Here is a 20630-nt window from a genome sequence, read left to right as displayed (position 1 = left end):
CAGCTCTACCCTTTAGCTCAGTGCGAAGGTTGCCTGTAATCCATGGCTTCTGGTTGGGGTATGTACGTACAGTCACTGTGGGGACAACATCCTCGATGCACTTATTGATAAAGCCAGTGACTGATGTGGTGTACTCCTCAATGCCATCGGAAGAATCCCGGAACATATTCCAATCTGTGACAGCAAAACAGTCCTGTAGCTTAGCATCTGCATCATCTGACCACTTTTTTATAGACCGAGTCACTGGTGCTTCCTGCTTTAATTTTTGCGTGTAAGCAGGAATCAGGAGGATAGAGTTATGGTCAGATTTGCCAAATGGACAGCTCCATGGTGAAGGAAGTTTCTGATGGAGTTGAATTTTGTCAGCTAACTAAATTATAGACATAGCGAAATCTGGATTTTTCTTTGGCAAGCAGAGCCTTTAAAGTAATATGCTGCCACCTACAGGTTCCAGGTTTACAAACAGTTGTCTATTTATACTGGTATGCTAATGTGAGAGCAAGGGGGATGCTCTGAATAACACATCGGTAAAGAATGGAGAGGGAGCACTTGACGTCATTTGGAGAATAATCCAAAGGACCAATAGGATTGAAACAAGCAAGAGTCAATGCCAGCGAATTGCCAACATCACTAGCAGTGTGTCACCCAAGTCTTAACGTCCTCCTGTGAGAAATCGATTTACAAAAGATTTGTTACAATAACGGAAAAAGAAAATAGAGGGGTGAAACGGCGCCAGCGGTTACTGGTGATAGTCTCCACCTGGGCGCTCCACGTCTCCATCTTCCCTGTTAAGGAATGCGCCCGGGAAGACCTCAACAATCCATCGCAACATCACTTGACTGACTGATAGTGACACGCATGGATGCTCTGGTTGGTGATCAGGTTATATATCTACATATTATGTGATGTTCAGGTTTAGACTACATAGAAATTATAGACTAGAAAACCACTTTTCTCACAGAAATGTCATCATGTGTTTTTTTTTTTTTTTTTTTTTACCTTAGAAGGCCTTTATAATCAGGCGTGAGGGCACAATAGCCTACTTGTGTGGATTAATAATATTGACGACAAGCCCAAAGTGAAACAACCCATATCTATTTTTTGGGCATCCTATTACTAATCGAAATGACATAGATCTCAAATTAGATCAAAGACAACCCATTAATTTCCATGTTTATCCTTTCATTCAAGTCCTGCTTAAACAGTCAATGTGTGATGTGAATACTCCCTACAGAGGGGCTCTCATTTCAATTGAACTCTTTGCTCTAAATGTTGAGTCAACGGAGGGAATCATAAATAGTCAAATGTGGCGTTTTAGCCACTTCGCAATTTTGCGTGCGGCAGTCTAATGAGTCACATGTTTTATTTGGAAATATGTAAGATACACTCTTGAACGCAAATGTCTTTACACTGTACATTTCCTCCGGTGATCACTCTGAAATTGTCTCTATCTCGCGCCCCCTCCCCTTCTCTGTCTTTCTCAGTGATGATTCACTCTCTGCCGCAGCAATGAGTAACCAATTCAAAAACACCTCTTCCTCAACCTGGGATGTTCAAGAAGGAGGGAATTCCACGCCACCTCCATCATTCCAGTTCGTAATGGAACCGGTGGTCATAAGCGTCAACCCCTGGGATATAGTCCTGTGTGTCACGGGAACCCTAATGTCCTGCGAAAATGCAATTGTCCTTGCCTTAATTATTTACACGCCCACCCTGAAAGCGCCCATGTTTGTGTTGATAGGGAGCTTGGCTTTTGCGGACCTATTGGCCGGGCTTGGTTTGATAGTGAATTTCACCATCACCTACATTTTTGATACGGGATTCGTGACGCTGCTATCAGCTGGACTGCTCATCACTGCTTTTTCGGCCTCCGTTCTCAATATCCTGGCAATCACGGTGGATAGATACCTCTCCCTTTACAACGCACTGACTTACCACACGGAACGAACGGTGATTTTTACCATCGTCACACTGGTGCTCATTTGGGTGACTAGCATCACTCTTGGTGCGCTACCGATCATGGGATGGAACTGCCTTGAGGATGAGACGACTTGCAGCATTTGCGCCCCCATTGATAAAAATCACGCCGCTGCACTGGCGGTGACTTTTCTTTTTGTGTTTGCACTTATTTTGCAACTATACCTCCAGATTTGCAAGATTGCTTTTCGGCATGCGCAGCAAATCGCCGTGCAGCAGAAGTTCATGACTACCTCCCACTCCTCCTCCCCCACCACTAAAGGGGTATCCACCCTCTCCATTATCCTTGGCACCTTTGCATTGTGCTGGATCCCTTTCGCCATGTACTCTCTGGTGGCTGACATCGGATATCCACCTGTCTATACCTACGTCACCGCTCTGCCGGCCATTTGTCACTCTATGATAAACCCCATCATTTATGCTTTCAGAAATCCTGACCTACAGAAATCTATGAGAATCGCTTTTTGTTGTGGATGTGTATCTTCCAACTTCCCTCTGCGACCAAGGACACCAAGTGATGTCTAGGCAAACGTTTAACGTCATAGCCTATCAAGTAGTTACAAGCACATCACAATCTTACTGACTTACTGCCGAAAAGCTTTGTAAGTGTTTTTTGTTGTTGTTGTTGTGTGCATTTTATTTGTGTTGAATAACTGTCCTCTTGTTGCATCTTTTACTGGTGATGGCATTGGGATAGGCGCTTCTCGAAACAAAGTCGTTCAATCTCTCTAAAAGTGTATTGTGCCAGAGCTACTTGCACCTTTAATGTGGAGGTAGTAGCCTTCACTGTATAGTAAAGGCCTCATGTTACACCCCGTTTTTATCATATATAATAGATGCGTTTATAAGTGTACTCCACTGGGCACAGACGTCAATTCAACTCAAGTCAATTTTATTCCACGTTGGTTCAACGTTGATTCAACTATTGTGCGCCCATTGGGACGTGTGATGTGCAGTGGCTCGAAGTTGCTCATAAAGCATTCAGAGTAGCCTAGCGCCCTGACTCAATAGGCAAATACCTGTTCTGTGTCAGTACAACAGGGGGAAGGAAACAAACTACTTATAATGTTCCCGTACTGATTCAATTAATTGGGAATAATGTTTTTTTTAATCAAAGGTTGTTGAATGTTATTCCGAATGAAGCTGAAACGTGGTAGGCTACTGACTTGCTGCGTCTCTGCACCCTCAAAACTATGCCGAAACTGTCTCCTCGGTCTGTTAAATGTTGGGGCAAGTCAAAGTGAGCTGATTTTGTGATTAACGTTGTATTGCGAGGGAGAAAGGCTGGAATGAGTAGACAGCTCAATTCAGCGCCGGCCTTTTCAGCACCATGGACAGTGAAACGTGAGCTGTCACCCACTCAATAACGCACGCTATGCCTGGTTATGCGAGCTCGGTGGCGTCATCTGCCATAAATAATACAGCAGCAGAGAATAAGCCTCACTTGTGTGCATATTGAATTCAAGACAAAAACATCAACATAGTGTCAGCCAAAGTTTTCCAAATGAACGCGCCCAGACCGTATCATATATTCCCAGTATGACAGGGCACTCTAAATGTTTAAAGTGGTAAACTCCTTACATTCGCCACGCGCACAACACTACTTGCTTCTAATTACAATTGTCCACGTGCAATATCTGTACGCCCATAGCCTACACATCCCCGGTAGACCTAACACATCGACATCTGATTGCGGACAGAAGTCATAATATATTGTTTTATTGGTTATAACATTGCTCATGTTTTCACAGCGAATCAATATTTGTCACACCTAGATTTGTCTGTAGGGTAGTTGTACATAATAGGTGCAGTGCATCTAAATTATGCAAATGGTACAGTTTTGTTCTCTGTTATGGCACTCGTTCCAATAGTCGGTAAAAACCTATTTTCTACAGAATGTCTTAATTGTTTTGCCTTACTATGTCTCACTGGCAATAATGTATAACTTGTGTAAAGTGATAAACTGAATGACATGTATATGTTGGTTCTCAATAGAAAGGGACCAATATACTTAACAAATAGCCATTTGCCAGTTTATGACTGTATGGTACAGTATGAGCAGCTCTATGACGTCAATAATGTGTGGTGTACAGCGCTTGAATGATAATGCAACGTCTGTTGTTTGAGATGTGTGTGGAGACCCCTTACAGTATGTAGGCTTATCTACTGCCTATTCTCTAGTTGTGCAGCCAAAGAGCTGCTATAAGCAATCCACAATCATTGGAACCCCCTATGATTCCAGTCAACATTGGTGGGAACTCTGCAACCAGTGGCATCACTATTGAATTGAAGACGATCTTGTGTGTGCCGCCAAGCTTTGCTTGTGTAAGTACTGTATGGAATGCTTGTGTCCGATTCAGATGATTCACTGTCGCTCATCCACCACAGTCAGCATGATTGATTCAGCTATTTAGTATTCTCACAGGGTTTAGAAACCCATAAGGTCTTATTGTATTGGTATAAAGCTATATTTTTATATATTTATTCAAAAAAATGTATGTAGTTTGTTTATCTAGTTGTTGTTTTTTAAATCATAAATTATTCATTTTGTCTTTAGGAAACAACTTCAATGTGTCCCGTTCAATGTATTCAAGGAATGATTGTTGTCATAAATGACGCCAAACGATTGCAACACTACTGTCAAATTTGTTTGCTTCCTCAAGATCCTGGACTACTCGTTGTGTTGCATTGGTGACTTCTGTTCAAAACACTTCACCATATTGTCACCAAGACAGGGTTTTAGTTGAGGTTTTCGTAACAAAGGCAATCAACCAAATCTGTAACCCCGAGATATCCAACTAGGTGTCTTTGGGAAAGGTCAATAAATGTTTGTTAACCGCTCGTCTGTTTTGGGTCACTCAGTTGGGTCCTGGCTTGATGCACTCTGGGACAGATGGAGGCACAGTGACCGCTGTCGTGTGTGATGCCACTGCCTTTGAAGACAAACAGGATCCAACAACAGCTATCCGTATCTGTCTGGTGTGGAAAAACTCCACTGAACTCAGAAAGAGACACAGAGAGTTCATTCCAAAACACTGTACCACTGGAAGGTTCTGGAATTTTGGAAAGAACTACACCCCCAAAACATACAAAACAGAGCTCTCTATGGATTCGTGTAATTGTGCGAAACATGAGATATTCCTACTCTCAAGGTCCTTATAATTGTATTTGTACACTGCCACATCTAGTGGGGATTTACCTGTACTTAAAATACCATCGTTAGGGTGTGGCTATACAGCTGGGCAAGAAATACTGTGTTCTCCCTGGGCTCCGAATGAGCTGTCCCCTCCCATGTTGTGGATCTTATGAGTTCATTTGTCCCTATGCCCTTCCTGCCGTTGCAGATGGCCAGATGGCCTGACGTGGTGGGTGGTGGTCACACTGTACATGCAAAAAATAACGACATACAAATGTCTCTCAGAACTAGTGCATAAATTGGTTGTTCACATTCGAGTGATACGGTACAATAGGGAAGTTATGTCAATGGAATAGACCAACGATTTGCAAAAAAACAGCCACAAGAGGATCCAATACAAAAGTAAGGCCTCGTAACACTTATTTCATTTTATTACCCCCTCACACATGCCCTTATTATTTCCAGGTTCGATCAGTGTGATAGTCATTTCATATCTAGATACCCAAATTCATTTTACAAGCAGTGTTACAAAAAAAATCTATACAACAATGAATTGTAAAACACAGTAGTTGTACAAACACATGACTTAATAGAACACAGGGTCAGTATGTTCGAAACACTGCTATGAACTCTCTCTCATCTCTTCCAGTAGAACGTTAGTCAAAATGGACGACAAGCCCACCAGCAATCAGATACTATCTCTCCAGGCCTTCAACATAAAAGAAGTGAGTCAGAAAAGAAGGAAACAGCAAGGCATTGAGATATTCCCTTTCGCTGACACGCACACCACGCACGCACGCACGCACACACACACACACACACAAAGTACAATAGAGAAAATAAACCCCAAAATAATTTCCATGTTAGGGTCTGTCTTACACAGTGGTCATTAGTCAACCAGCAAATCTTTAGCAAATTCTGTAAACCAAAAACGACAACTGATGTTAAACACTGCCAGTTAGGGTATCAATACTCAACCACAACACTGTAAACAACTGATGTTAAACACTGCCAGTTAGGGTATCAATACTCAACCACAACACTGTAAACAACTGATGTTAAACACTGCCAGTTAGGGTATCAATACTCAACCACAACACTGTAAACAACTGATGTTAAACACTGCCAGTTAGGGTATCAATACTCAACCACAACACTGTAAACAACTGATGTTAAACACTGCCAGTTAGGGTATCAATACTCAACCACAACACTGTAAACAACTGATGTTAAACACTGCCAGTTAGGGTATCAATACTCAACCACAGCACTGTAAACAACTGATGTTAAACACTGCCAGTTAGGGTATCAATACTCAACCACAACACTGTAAACAACTGATGTTAAACACTGCTAGTTAGGGTATCAATACTCAACCACAACACTGTAAACAACTGATGTTAAACACTGCCAGTTGATGTTAAACACTGCCAGTTAGGGTATCAATACTCAACCACAACACTGTAAACAACTGATGTTAAACACTGCCAGTTAGGGTATCAATACTCAACCACAACACTGTAAACAACTGATGTTAAACACTGCCAGTTAGGGTATCAATACTCAACCACAGCACTGTAAACAACTGATGTTAAACACTGCCAGTTAGGGTATCAATACTCAACCACAACACTGTAAACAATTGAACAAAGTGACAAAATTAAAGGAACATCCCTCAGATAACAAAAAGCTGTGTTGACAATACGGTTACGGCTACAGCATCATATGTCCAAAAGTATCCACCCACCTGATTTAACACTTGATGTGACATCATCTTCATATGCACAGTTATCACAAACAGCACAGCCAGAATAGAAGATGACTCTAAATAATACTTTTCAATGAACAAATATTTAAGTGCATCAAGTTAGATGAGTTGAAAGAATGCCATAGCATCTTCACCTAGAAAACAACATCTGTGGTGTTGGTGTGGCTCATTTACAGGTGGAGGAGATGCATTGAAAATCTAAATGCAACTGAAACCACAAATAATATTCAAACTACAATATCAGGACTCATGAAAGAAACACTTTTATACTGGACCATAAGTAATATATTATACTGTATCATATTATATATATAAGTATAAGCTTGCTGTGCCTGCTTTCAACAGACCCCCCGCCCCAGCTCCAGATCCACTGTGGTTTCCTCCCAGCCCATATCTGACTAGATAATGGATACTGTCATACTGTGTAAGCGTCTCCTCATCTACTTTCTCATCTACTTCCTCTAACAAGAGGTCTATCAAGACGTAGTGTGCGATGACTGTGTGTGTGTGTGTGTGTGTGTGTGTGGTGTGTGTGTGTGTTTCCTGTTATTGGAATAGCAGCACTCTGTCGGTAAGTAAAGTAAGCCTAAGCCCTCTGCTCCGTCTCAGTCTGACCACTCGTTCTCCTCAGGCTCCGAGTCCTCATCTGATTCGCTGTACTCCACTGCGATGCGTCGGGACAGGATGGTGGCCACGTCGTTCCCCACTGGCTCCTTCTTGGCTTCCTGCTCACGCTGCTCCTGCACCTTCCTCAGCTGGATGCCTAAGGAACACAACACAACGGTCATCTACTGTACAGATGATACGTACTACAAATTGTCAAAATACATTTTCCATACAGTAAATATGTTACTAGAATAGTAGCTTTCCATGTACAGTAATGCAGACAGATCATGTAGTGTAATCCTGGCCGTTCCACCTAGAACCAGAGGGTCTCACCTCTGCGGATGGCTGACAGCAGGTCGCTGCGTGCGTCACTTATCGGGATGCCTAGCACCTTGCCCTTCCTTGGCAGTGTTCCCCCAGAGGGGTGTATGGCATGGGCTGGTGAGGGAGCGAATGTTGGGGGGCCACCAGGTGGGGGTGGAGGAGGGGCAACAGGAGGTCCTCCAGTGACAGGGTGAGATGGAGAGGGGACATAGCCAGCGGGTGGGGGCGGAGGGTGAGGGGCTGTAGGGGCGGGACAGGGTGGCCACTGTGCCAGGGGCCAGGGTGGGAGGCCCTGTTTTGCTGTCAAAGGCCGTCTGGGCTGAGGGGATGAGGGGAGGAGGTGGGGGCGGGGCCGGAGGGATAAAGTGCTCTGGCATCTGGTGACCGCTGTGGACCAATGACAGGAAACCAACCAAGTCAGACATAGTCTTTCTCACCATTCCAGCAGTACATCATTCATGTTGGATGAGATAAATACCTGTGACATTTACTGTAGATAGAAAAGGCTTTCAGACTTGAATTCAGCTTAGATAAAATAGCAAAAATGGGCACAGAAGGCGGGACAAGAGGGGTAGCTGGCTAACACACCTGGCCTCTTTGGAAGCTGCGGGCCGGGGTCCGTTCAGGGATGGGTCTGCAGGTGTGGGTCCGTGGTGGGGCTGCATGCGGCCCAGGGAATGCTGGCGGCCTTGAGCTGCAGTGGTAGCAGCAGCAGGGGGGCGGTAGGCCCGGTCCAGGGACTGGGTCTGGTTGGGGCCTGTTAGGTGCTCCTTCCCATCAGGACCCAGCACAACTCCCTCCTGGGGTGGGTGGTTAGGGCTGGCAGGGTAGGACTGTTCATCAGACATACCAGACCTGAAACATTTCATCCACAGACAGAGGTTGACGAGGAGCGAAAGGGATATCTTCCAAGACGTTCAGTATACACCTAGTCTCATGTCAATGGACATCCACGTTTCTTTATTTGCCATCTAAGAAAACCCTATAACTTGGTAGTCAAACATTATACTGTGAGTACAATGTAGAATACTACATGTTAAAGGGATATTTTGAGATTAGGGTGATTTTTCTACTTACCCGGAGTCAGAATGACTCATGATACCATTTTTATGTCTCTGCGTGCAGTTTTATTAAAGTTAGCTTAGCGCAATTGCTGAAAGTCTGCTGGTACAGTAGCCAGCTCCTCTCAAAAGCAAGGAAACAGACCTTCTAAATACTCCAAAGCTTGGTGGTTGGTCATTTAAAGTCTTACAAAGCTATACATAGTAATCGATATTTTCTAAATGTGCTTATTTGACTGATAATCATAAGAAACAAGATTCTATTCACATCCTCACTCTGACCAGCTGTCGCATAGAGATGTATAGAGGTCACAACGTTGTCTCTGTTCCATTATGGGAGCAGACAGGCAGCGCCATTGAGAAACATACAACGTTGAGCTCTCTATACATCTCTATACCTAAATCTCTAAATCTCGCAGTATCCCTCTAAGGAACATGGAGGCGTTCAAACATTTAGGTAGATGGCAGCAGAAAGCAGATTTTGTACATTTACATTTTGTGATGAGCATTTCCCCATATTTCACATAATATCTATAATAATATATACAGTAATATATAGTAATTGTTCCTTGATTGATTGATTCAGTGCATCCCTACTGACCTGTCTGGAGAGAGGGATCCCTCAGATGACATGCCATGGTAGGGTGAAGGTGTGAGGCGGGTGTCTGGACGGAACTCCTTGTCGTAGGCCATCATGTTCCACTCCTGACGGCGGTTCCGGGCCTTCCTCACCTTCTTCACCTCCCGGCTGGGGTCCTCCACCTGTTTCTGCTCCTGAAAATGACAAGGACGGTGACTACAGCCGAAATACAGGGATATGGACTGCGCCAGAGGATTCCCTTATGCGGTATAAACCCTACATATGGGGAAAAAACTATCATCGACTATCATCATTATGGGACAAACATAAACCATAAACAGGACATGTAAGTGCTCATTTATTATGTATAAAATGCATTTCAATTCCGCTACGGTTCCTTAGACTAGTGGTGGACCTTCTTAGTCTTAGTTCTTAGTAAATAAATGAGCACGCCTCCTCTAATTAAGTCCATTTTAGTTATACAGCTTAGTAGTGTTTGTAAGAGGTGTCTCATCTTGCTAAACACATATGACAAGGCTATTCCTCTATCTCGGTCTAAACACACGTCCACATCCCCAGGCTTAGGACGCTTGTGCGCAGACAGTCTAAAAGGAGCTGATCCTGACGGGCCTGATGTTCAATGGCGCAGGGAAGGAGAGCGGGTCTGAGAGGGGAAAGAACAGCTAACAGTCATGAGAGTATAGAGGATAAGAGAGAGCTGTTCTCGTCTATTAATGTTATGTATTATCTCATATTTCATGTTCGGTGCGGACCCCCAGGAAGAGTGTCCTAATAAAATACCCCCCAAAAATACCAAGAGCCAGCAAAGAGCTTGCAGCGGAATGTAGCGACATGTGTGAGAGTAGTGATTCATCATCGACGCACATAAGACACACAAACAAACTCACACACCTTGTCACCCGCCTTCTGCTTCCTCTTCTCCTTCCGCTTGTTTTCTGTTGCTTGGATCATCTTCTCCTTCCACAGGTTAAAGAAGTAGGATGGGTCTGTGTAGAACTTCAGGCCATCCTTTTTGTCATCCCTGTATGACAACACATCCTGACCTGAGACTGTGCTTCGGCAATGCAATTGACACCTACACTTTATATATGATACATTATATAACTATGTTATAATCCACATCATTTGCACATCCCCAATGCTTAATTCTGTATCCTGTACCTAAGGAAAAATGCAAAGACTAAAGTGGGGTTCAGTAAGTTGTTATGTGTTTGGATGAGGGTTGACCTGTAGGGGCTGAGGATGTTGAGGGGTGGAGGTTTGTCACAGCGATGGTACATCTCCATGACAGGGTTGAGGATGGAGTTCCTGGACACCACCTGTTGGTCCTGGATGGTGGAGCTCTTGAAAGCCTTCCTCATGTTGATGTCCTGCAGCGAAACTGGGACCAGAATGCCAAGAACGAACACAATGAATGAACCCTCAAACACTGACTCATTATCAGCTATGAATGGCCACGGGAACCCAGTTTGCATGAGGACGTTTAGAAGTTCAATAACATGAAAACCAACCACATTCATTAGTGATGGATCAATGCTTCAACACAGTTTAATAGGACTGCAAACAGAGGCTCATGAATCATGATTAAGGTAAGCAGAGATGCTAAATGGGATACATACAGTGCATTCGGAAAGTAATCAGACCCCTTGACTTTTTCCACATTTTGTTACGTTAGAGGCTTATTCTGAAATGGATGAATAAAAAAAGGCCCTCATCAATCTACACACAATACCCCATAATGACAAAGTGAAACCAGGTTTTTAGAAATACCTGATTTACATAAGTATTCAGACACTTTGCTATGACACTCGAAATTGAGCTCTGGTGCATCCTGTTTCAATTGATCATCCTTGAGATGTTTCTACAAATTCATTGGAGTCCACCTGTGATAAATTCAATTGATTGGACATGATTTGGAAAGGCACACACCTGTCTATATAAGGTCCCACAATTGACAGTGCATGTCAGAGCAAAAACCAAGCCATGAGGTTGAAGGAATTGTCCATAGAGCTCTGAGACAGAATTGTGTCGAGGCAGAGATCTGGGGAAGGGTACCAAAACATTTCTGCAACATTGAAGTCCTCAAGAACACAGTGGCCTCCATCATGCTTAAATGGAAGAAGTTTGGAACCACCAAGACTTTTCCTATAACTGGCTGTCTGGCCAAACTGAGCAATCGGGGGAGAAGGGCCTTGGTTAGGAAGGGGACCAAGAACCCTATGGTCACTCTGACAGAGTTCCCCTGTGGAGATGGGAGAACCTTCCAGAAGAACAACCGTCTCTGCAGCACTCCACCAATCAGGCCTTTATGGTAGAGTGGCCAGACGGAAGCCACTCCTCAGTAAAAGGCACATGACAACCTGCTTGGAGTTTGCCAAAAGGCACCTAAAGTACTCTCAGACAATGAGAAACAAAATTCTCTGGTCTGATAAAACCAAGATTGAACTCTTTGGCCTGAATGCCAAGCGTCATGTCTGGAGGAAACCTGGCACCATCCATTCGGTGAAGCATGGTGGTGGCAGCATCATGCTGTGAGGATGTTTTTCAGCAACAGTGACTGGAAGACTTGTCAGGATCAAGGGAAAGATGAACAGAGAAAACCTGGAGCACTCAGGTTGTCCTTCCAACAGGACAACGACCCTCAGCACACAGCCAAGACAACACAAGAATGTCCTTGAGTGGCCCAGCCGGAGCCCGGACTTGAATCCGATCGAACATCTCTGGAGAGACCTGAAAATAACTGTGCAGCGACGCTCCCCATTCAACCTGACAAAGCTTGAGAGGATCTGCAGAGTTGAACGTGAGAAACTCCCCAAATACAGGTGTGCCAAGCTTGTAGCGTCATACTCAAGACTCGATTCTGTAATCACTACCAAAGGTGCTTCAACAAAGTACTGAGTCTTTACTCAGTAAGTACTGAAGTACTTATGTAAACGTGATATTTCAGTGCAAAAATTCTAAAAAAACAGCTTTTGTTTTTTCATTATGGGATGGTGTGTGTATGAAAAAAATACAATTTATTCAATTTTAGAATAAGGCTGTAACATAACAGAATGTGGAAAAAGTCAAGGGGTCTGAATACTTTCCGACTGCACTGTATACAGTATTCAGCGTATCCCAGGCTGTATAATGGAAATCAATGTATTGGTGATTGCAGCAGCAGTGAGTCTGTGGCTCAGCTGTGGGGCACGAAGCCCTGGTGAAGCCCTTGCATTATGCAACGGTATGTTTTACTTCGCTAATTAGCACGGTGCGCTTAATTCGATGCTTATTCACGCTCTCATACCATATGCTGGGCTGCAACTTTGACTGAGTATCATCATGCTATAGCCCCTCATAACCCCTGTCACCCGCCGCCTCCACCTACCCTCCTCCACAGTGGAGTCCAGCTGGGTGACTTTGACAGCCAGCAGGTCCACTCTCTCCTGGAGGCTGTTCATTCTCATGTAGAAGCTGTTGGCCTCGTTGAACAGCTCCCCGAAGATGTCCTCTGCATGTCGACCTGCGTTCACAAAAACACACACAACATGCATTAACAGAGGTCAGGGTCAGAGTAGGGCTATGAGAATGTACCTTTAAAATAACCCATACATTACATGTTTGAAGAAAAGAAAAAATACTGCCTGAAATTGTTTGGTTAAGATTTCATTTCCATTCAGCATTCAGTCAGTCGGTGTCAGTCAGTCAGCAGACAAACAGTCAGTCAGTCAGCAGACAGACAGTCAGTCAGGTGTGTAGACTTACTCAGGCCCCCCAACTGTTTGATGATGGCTGCCAGGGTGCTGTTAGTGACACACTCCAGCTCGCTGGTGACCCCATCTGGCACGGCTCCACGGCACAGGTGCCTGGGCTCGATGCATCTCTTCACCAGCGGCATGGCGGCTGCGCCCTACACACACTCACCTACAGAGAGCCAGGGAGGAAAGGGTTAAAAAAAAACACACAAAAAAACACTCCAATTAACATATTCATTGCAGCTATAGAACAATAGAACTCAGTCTTCAGTGGAGCGGTCTATATTGAACGCCATGTTGTGTGACACCTCAATCAGAGGCACTGAATAAAGAAAGAGTCAATAGGCGGGGGAGAGAGAACGGAGAGAACCCGATAGAAACCATGGAATTAACCGACAGAGGGAAATCACAACATCTACAGCAATGGTGAAATCATATGGACTAATAATGAAAGGTGTGCTGGACAAAGACCTAGTATTGTCAAAGAAAAGAGGTTGAGAGTAAACATTTATGAAAGGTCATAACTTCATTAGTATGACACTGTGATTGCAGTAGTACTTACTATGTTTGAAAGGAAGGCAAGGGCAATCAAAGGAAGCCTGGAAATTAGGATTCAAAGGTCGGGGGACACAGACTAAAGAACCAATGAAATATTAGGACAGTATCATGGCCTATTGCATCATGGATAGTGTGTGATTGACAGTGAGTGTGTGTGTGTGTGTGTGTGTGTGTGTGTGTGTGTGTGTGGGTACGAACTCTGTGCTCAGCCCATCAGGCTAATGGGTAGTGGCCATCTAGCCTGAATCTCTCCCCACACAGCCCTAATGCAGGCTGGCATGCCTTTACACAACCGCCTGGCATTCATTTACACAACCGCCTGGCATTCATTTACACAACCGCCTGGCATGCCTTTACACAACCGCCTGGCATGCCTTTACACAACTGCCTGGCATGCCTTTACACAACCGCCTGGCATGCCTTTACACAACCGCCTGGCATGCCTTTACACAACCGCCTGGCATGCCTTTACACAACCGCCTGGCATGCCTTTACACAACCGCCTGGCATGCCTTTACACAACCGCCTGGCATGCCTTTACACAACCGCCTGGCATGCCTTTACACAACCGCCTGGCATGCCTTTACACAACCGCCTGGCATGCCTTTACACAACCCACTGCCTACTGCTCAGCATGTCCCTATAGTGGAGACAATGGAAGAGACCTCTCTTCCTTTGGCTTACGTCCCTCTTTCACAAGTGTTCTACCTCCTATCTCTCTCAGTTCAATCACTGTATTTATAGGCCTTTACATGTCGTGTCTCTTTCACAAGTGTTCTACCTCCTATCTCTCTCAGTTCAATCACTGTATTTATAGGCCTTTACATGTCGTGTCTCTTTCACAAGTGTTCTACCTCCTATCTCTCTCAGTTCAATCACTGTATTTATAGGCCTTTACATGTCGTGTCTCTTTCACAAGTGTTCTACCTCCTATCTCTCTCAGTTCAATCACTGTATTTATAGGCCTTTACATGTCGTGTCTCTTTCACAAGTGTTCTACCTCCTATCTCTCTCAGTTCAATCACTGTATTTATAGGCCTTTACATGTCCTCTTTCACAAGTGTTCTACCTCCTATCTCTCTCAGTTCAATCACTGTATTTATAGGCCTTTACATGTCGTGTCTCTTTCACAAGTGTTCTACCTCCTATCTCTCTCAGTTCAATCACTGTATTTATAGGCCTTTACATGTCGTGTCTCTTTCACAAGTGTTCTACCTCCTATCTCTCTCAGTTCAATCACTGTATTTATAGGCCTTTACATGTCGTGTCTCTTTCACAAGTGTTCTACCTCCTATCTCTCTCAGTTCAATCACTGTATTTATAGGCCTTTACATGTCGTGTCTCTTTCATGTTCTACCTCCTATCTCTCTCAGTTCAATCACTGTATTTATAGGCCTTTACATGTCGTGTCTCTTTCACAAGTGTTCTACCTCCTATCTCTCTCAGTTCAATCACTGTATTTATAGGCCTTTACATGTCCTCTTTCACAAGTGTTCTACCTCCTATCTCTCTCAGTTCAATCACTGTATTTATAGGCCTTTACATGTCGTGTCTCTTTCACAAGTGTTCTACCTCCTATCTCTCTCAGTTCAATCACTGTATTTATAGGCCTTTACATGTCGTGTCTCTTTCACAAGTGTTCTACCTCCTATCTCTCTCAGTTCAATCACTGTATTTATAGGCCTTTACATGTCGTGTCTCTTTCACAAGTGTTCTACCTCCTATCTCTCTCAGTTCAATCACTGTATTTATAGGCCTTTACATGTCGTGTCTCTTTCACAAGTGTTCTACCTCCTATCTCTCTCAGTTCAATCACTGTATTTATAGGCCTTTACATGTCGTGTCTCTTTCAAGCACTGGTCTAAAAATATAAAAAAATAGCAGAACAAAAATAACCCAATAAGCATATCCAATGACAAAGAGCTTGGATCCAATGAGAATGGGCTTTCATCTTCATTTGGCATTTGGGCATATCAAGTCTAAAAACAGACTTACCTACAGTAAGCTTACAAATTTTGCTTGTGAGATAGTACTAATGTACCTTATCGAATGAAGGCTATTCTGTTCATGTCAATGGATGACTAATTATGGGCTTCAAAATCTTGTCTATTATGTGATCGTATACAACAAAGTGTATTGCATTGGGGATGTGTGGGGAGGTTGTGAGTAGTGTGCATGCAAACAGCAAGGGGCTCTACTATATCAGAGCTACAGTCTGGGGCCATCACCATGGCAACCTCCAAGGACCTTCCCTTATGCTCTGTTGCCCATTGCAATGTGATGAGAAGAAGTACATTTGAGAGAAATAGAACAAAGCAATCATACACATACTGTAGTACACTGCAAATAGAAGCATTGGACCAGACAAAATGAAAAAGGACAGAATACACAAAACATATAAACATAGGACCAGAAAGACAAAGAACATTAGTTTTCCTACATTAGCATATCATCTTGGAATGTCAGGCTTTAATTATATGTCTCCTATTTCAAATAAATAGGCCGAGATGTTCCCCAAGGCTACAGTCCTTTTTGCAGCTGTCAAAAATTGCAATACATTGGCACGGTAAAATAGCTAAACATGCGTAAACAACCTCAAGGGGAACCTCTAGCAGGGAAATGCAACCTCATGCACGGAGACTATCACAGAGAGAGAGACGGGTTCATGATACTCTCTGGAGGATGGGAGTATGGCCTTTTAGCATGTCTGCTCTGCAGCTCCTTGGTTATGTGTATATGTACAGTTGAAGTCGGAAGTTTACATACACCTTAGCCAAATACACTTAAACTCTGTTTTTCACAATTCCTGACATTTAATCCGGGTAAAAATTCGCTGTTTTAGGTCAGTTAGGATCACCACTTTATTTTAAGAGTGTGAAATGTCAGAATAATAGTAGAGAGAATTATTTATTTCAGGTTTTATATCTTTCATCACATTCCCAGTGGGTCAGACGTTTACATACACTCAATTAGTATTTGGTAGTATTGCCTTTAAAATGTTTAACTTGGGTCAAACATTTCGGGTAGCCTTCCACAAGTTTCCCACAATAACTTGGGTGAATTTCAGCCCATTCCTCCTGACAGAGCTGGTGTAACTGTTTGTAGGCTTCCTTGCTCGCACACGCTTTTTCAGCTCTGCCCACACATTTTCTATAGGATTGAGTTCAGGGCTTTGTGATGTCCACTCCAATACATTCACTTTATTGTCTTTAAGCCATTTTTCTACAACTTTGAAAGTATGCTTGGGGTCAATGTCCATTTGGAAGACTCATTTGTGACCAAGCTTTAACTTCCTGACTGATGTCTTGAGATTTTGCTTCAATATATCCACATAATTTTGTTTCTCATGATGCCATCTATTTTGTGAAGTGCACCAGTCCCTCCTGCAGCAAAGCACCCCCACAACATAATGCAGCCACCCCCATGCTTCATGGTTGGGATGGTGTTCTTCAGTTTTCAAGCCTACCCCTTTTTCCTCCAAACATAATGCTGGTTATTATGGCCAAACAGTTCCATTTTTGTTTCATCAGACCAGAGGACAGTACTCCAAAAAGTACAATCTTTGTCCCCATGTGCAGTTGGAAACCGTAGTCTGGCTTTTTTATGGCGGTTTTGGAGCAATGGCTTCCTTGCTGAGCGGCCTTTCAGGTTATGTCGATATAGAACTCGTTTTACTGTGGATATAGATACTTTTGTACAGGTTTCCTCCAGGATCTTCACATGGTCCTTTGCTGTTGTTCTGGGATTGATTTGCACTTTTCACACCAAAGTACGTTCATCTCTAGGAGACAGAACGCGTCTCCTTCCTGAGCGGTATGACGGCTGCATGGTCCCATGGTGTTTATACTTGCATACTATTGTTTGTACGGATTAATGTGGTACCTTCAGGCGTTTGGAAATCGCTCCCAAGGATGAACCAGACTTGTGGAGGTAAAAAAAATCAATTCTGAGGTCTTGGCTGATTTCTTTTGATTTTCCCATGATGTCAAGCAAAGAGGCACTGAGTTTGAAGGTAGGCCTTGAAATACATCCACAGGTACACCTCCAATTGACTCAAATGATGTCAACTAGCCTATCAGAAGCTTCTAAAGCCATGACATCATTTTCTGGAATTTTCCAAGCTGTTTAACGGCAGTCAATTTAGTGTATGTAAACTTCTGACCCACTGGAATTGTGATACAGTGAATTATAAGTGAAATAATCTGTCTTTAAACTATTGTTGGAAAAATTACTTGTGTCATGCACAAAGTAGATGTCCTAACCGACTTGACAGAACTATAGTGTGTTAACAACAAATTTGTGGAGTGGTTGAAAAACGAGTTTTAATGACACCAACTTAAGTGAAAGTAAACTTCCGACTTCAACTGTACGTTTACTATCTGGGTGAACTATCCCTTGGATCATTTATACATGAATCACTCCCATTGCTGAGACCGCTGAGACCCCACCTTCCAAATGCTTATTTATTTACTGACATAGCTTATTGTTCAAATATGAATGAGTGAACTTTCTGTTCTCCTTTGTGTGTTAATTCTTCATGAATGATTACTTTCACACCCAAGCACTGCTGTCCCCTCAAAAATCTATTGGCCTCCAGTCTGTTGCTGGCATCTGCTAACCATTACCCTCTTCCGCATTTTTTGCCATCCTTTCCATCGCTCACAATGCCCCTTTCTTGTTGGAGTTTCTCACTATTCAAACTAAGAGTGGCTCTCAGAATCTGGCTAAATGCTACCATTGATTCCCGAAACGTCAAGTTGTGTGTCTTTTCTCTCATCTCTCATTCTTGTCTCCTCTACTGGAGCCAGTATAGCATGCCGCCACAGCCTCAACAGTCATGGGAAGAAAACTGATTCATGAGTGGAAACCATAGCAACACGTCCACAGTGCTGCTAGCATGACACTGGCTCCAGGCTCCCTTTTACATAATCTATGTTCAGAACAAGATAGTAGAAACTCAATGATCTACTGCATTCCTCCCATCGTAGACCTAGCAGTTCAACCATAGTCAGTGGGTGAATCTATTCAAACTAGTTAAGAGCAGTTAGAATATGTTAAGATCAGCACAAATATACAAGCATTTGAGTCAAATATACAAGCACAACACCCAACTTGACAGGTTTCTCTTGTTGCTGAAATTAAGTGAATCCTCAAAGAACTGTATGGAGTCCATCGAAGTCATGACACCTGCCCGAAAACTGCCAAAGTCATGACACCATAAGCTTCCTCCATTGCTTAAAAAAAATACAGGATGCAAACTGTCACCGCAAACTGTCACCGATTAAGACCACATTTTATGGTCTACCCTTTGTAATCCCAAATCAATCAACATTGCCAAACTACTATTTGAGTTGACAAATAAAACAAGACAACCAAGAATTGTCTGTCAATCATACAAGGTCATAGACTATCAAGGCCAACCAAAATGTGTTCCATATAAGCTCTGAAGCCCCCCTCCTATTTCTTTCCTACAAACTGTTTGAGGTCTTGGTTGCAGAAATGTGCCTCTTTTAATAAGAAATATGCAGGTGATATTTCAGACTAGTGATACTGCTGTTGTCTGTTCTCAATAACATATGCCATGTAGCAGACACTTTTATCCAACGCAACATACAGTCATGCACACATACATTTTACAAATGGGTGGTCCCAGGATTTGAACAACTGAGCTACAAAGGAGACCAATAATCTCAGAAACCCTGGACTTCTCATCTCATAGGATATACAGTATGCTTTATTTAAATAGTGCATTTGGGTAACACTTGTGCATCAGTTGCACCTGTGTAATTAGCAGGTTGACATTTTTTGGGGGGCTTAATCATGTTCTGTAGCAATTCGTTACTGTAGTATTCACGTTGTTTCACAGTAACCTAGTTCAGTAAGCCTAATTTCTTTGTAACTTCATAGTAATAGATGAGCAGATATGTGACTGCACCTGCAGCCTCTGGCAGGTACAGATTTCTTTCCCCCCCAAAAAAAATATCCATTTGACTTAATTAGTAGTCATCCTTCATTAGACATCTGACTGACTAAAAAGAATGACATCAGTGAGTTCCTGCAGTTGGACTGATGATCACGTCATACATCCAACCATTGCTGCTAATGCACAAGCATGTGATTTGTAACGCAAAGGGAACAGAACAGGTGCTCGTTACGACCATAGGGCTACAGCAGTTAACCATTGTTCAAGTACAGCTGAAAAAGGTATATTCGTGAATGTGAAGAGGAAAACCAATATATTGATTAGAATTGGCCAGGAGACGGGTGTCTCGAGTGGTGAGAGCGTCAATCTATGTCCCTAATTCCAAGGCACAATATCTGTCACACAAATATATACTTTCCTTTCTCATGCAAGCGTTTCTTATATTGTAAGATTATAATAAATAGAACCGGTGTCACCCGCATCCCCTCTCTTCTTGTTTAGCCCCCCTCCACCCCCAAACACAAACACATTATATAATTGGAAATACTTATTGTGCAATGTATAATAATGATGTCTATCCTAGCGATCTAAGAAGGGTGAAATGGTACCTAAATCTACTTACCGCTGGTTTGTCTTTCCCTTTACTTTTTATTTTATTTATTTTACCTCCTCTCGTTGCCTGTATTATTTGGCAGCTATTTAGACATCGCGCGTGGAATAGATCTATAGGTCAAATGCGTTACTGCGCGCTACCATCACTACCGGTGAATTATCGAAGTCAAGGGAATGGACGACGATGCTGAAATCTGGATTCCCTTATGTCTGCATGTGTGTTTCCTTGGCAGCGTCGGCTTTCCTCCGCGACCGTGGAACGCGAACGCTCTGCAGCAGCGAAACCACGACGCATGCGTACATGGGCTCATACGGACCACCACCTTGTGT

The 20630-nt window shown here is 43.2% G+C and overlaps 2 protein-coding genes across 2 annotated transcripts; one reads left to right on the top strand and one right to left on the bottom strand.

Moving 5' to 3' along the window:
• The first annotated feature begins 626 nt into the window (after nt 1-626).
• On the top strand, nt 627-4788 carry LOC112228161 (G-protein coupled receptor 12-like). The gene is made up of 2 exons (XM_024393286.1): nt 627-870; nt 1485-4788. The coding sequence occupies exons 1-2, from the start codon at nt 863-865 to the stop codon at nt 2500-2502; spliced, it is 1026 nt and encodes a 341-aa protein (XP_024249054.1). The 5' UTR covers nt 627-862; the 3' UTR covers nt 2503-4788.
• A 1746-nt stretch (nt 4789-6534) lies between these two features.
• Nucleotides 6535-20582, bottom strand: LOC112229061 (wiskott-Aldrich syndrome protein family member 3). Its single transcript, XM_024394961.2, is given in 10 exon segments — nt 6535-7644; nt 7821-8032; nt 8034-8198; nt 8400-8666; nt 9474-9646; nt 10365-10494; nt 10701-10854; nt 12841-12975; nt 13218-13376; nt 20311-20582. Coding segments are annotated over 9 exon segments (1527 nt in total). The 5' UTR covers nt 13351-13376; nt 20311-20582; the 3' UTR covers nt 6535-7486.
• Nucleotides 20583-20630: the final 48 nt, after the last annotated feature.

This window comes from Oncorhynchus tshawytscha, linkage group LG30 (assembly GCF_018296145.1).
Source record: "Oncorhynchus tshawytscha isolate Ot180627B linkage group LG30, Otsh_v2.0, whole genome shotgun sequence".
Classification (NCBI taxonomy): domain Eukaryota; kingdom Metazoa; phylum Chordata; class Actinopteri; order Salmoniformes; family Salmonidae; genus Oncorhynchus; species Oncorhynchus tshawytscha.
Note: the sequence above shows the minus strand (reverse complement) of the source record. Positions and strands in the feature narration are given on the sequence as shown.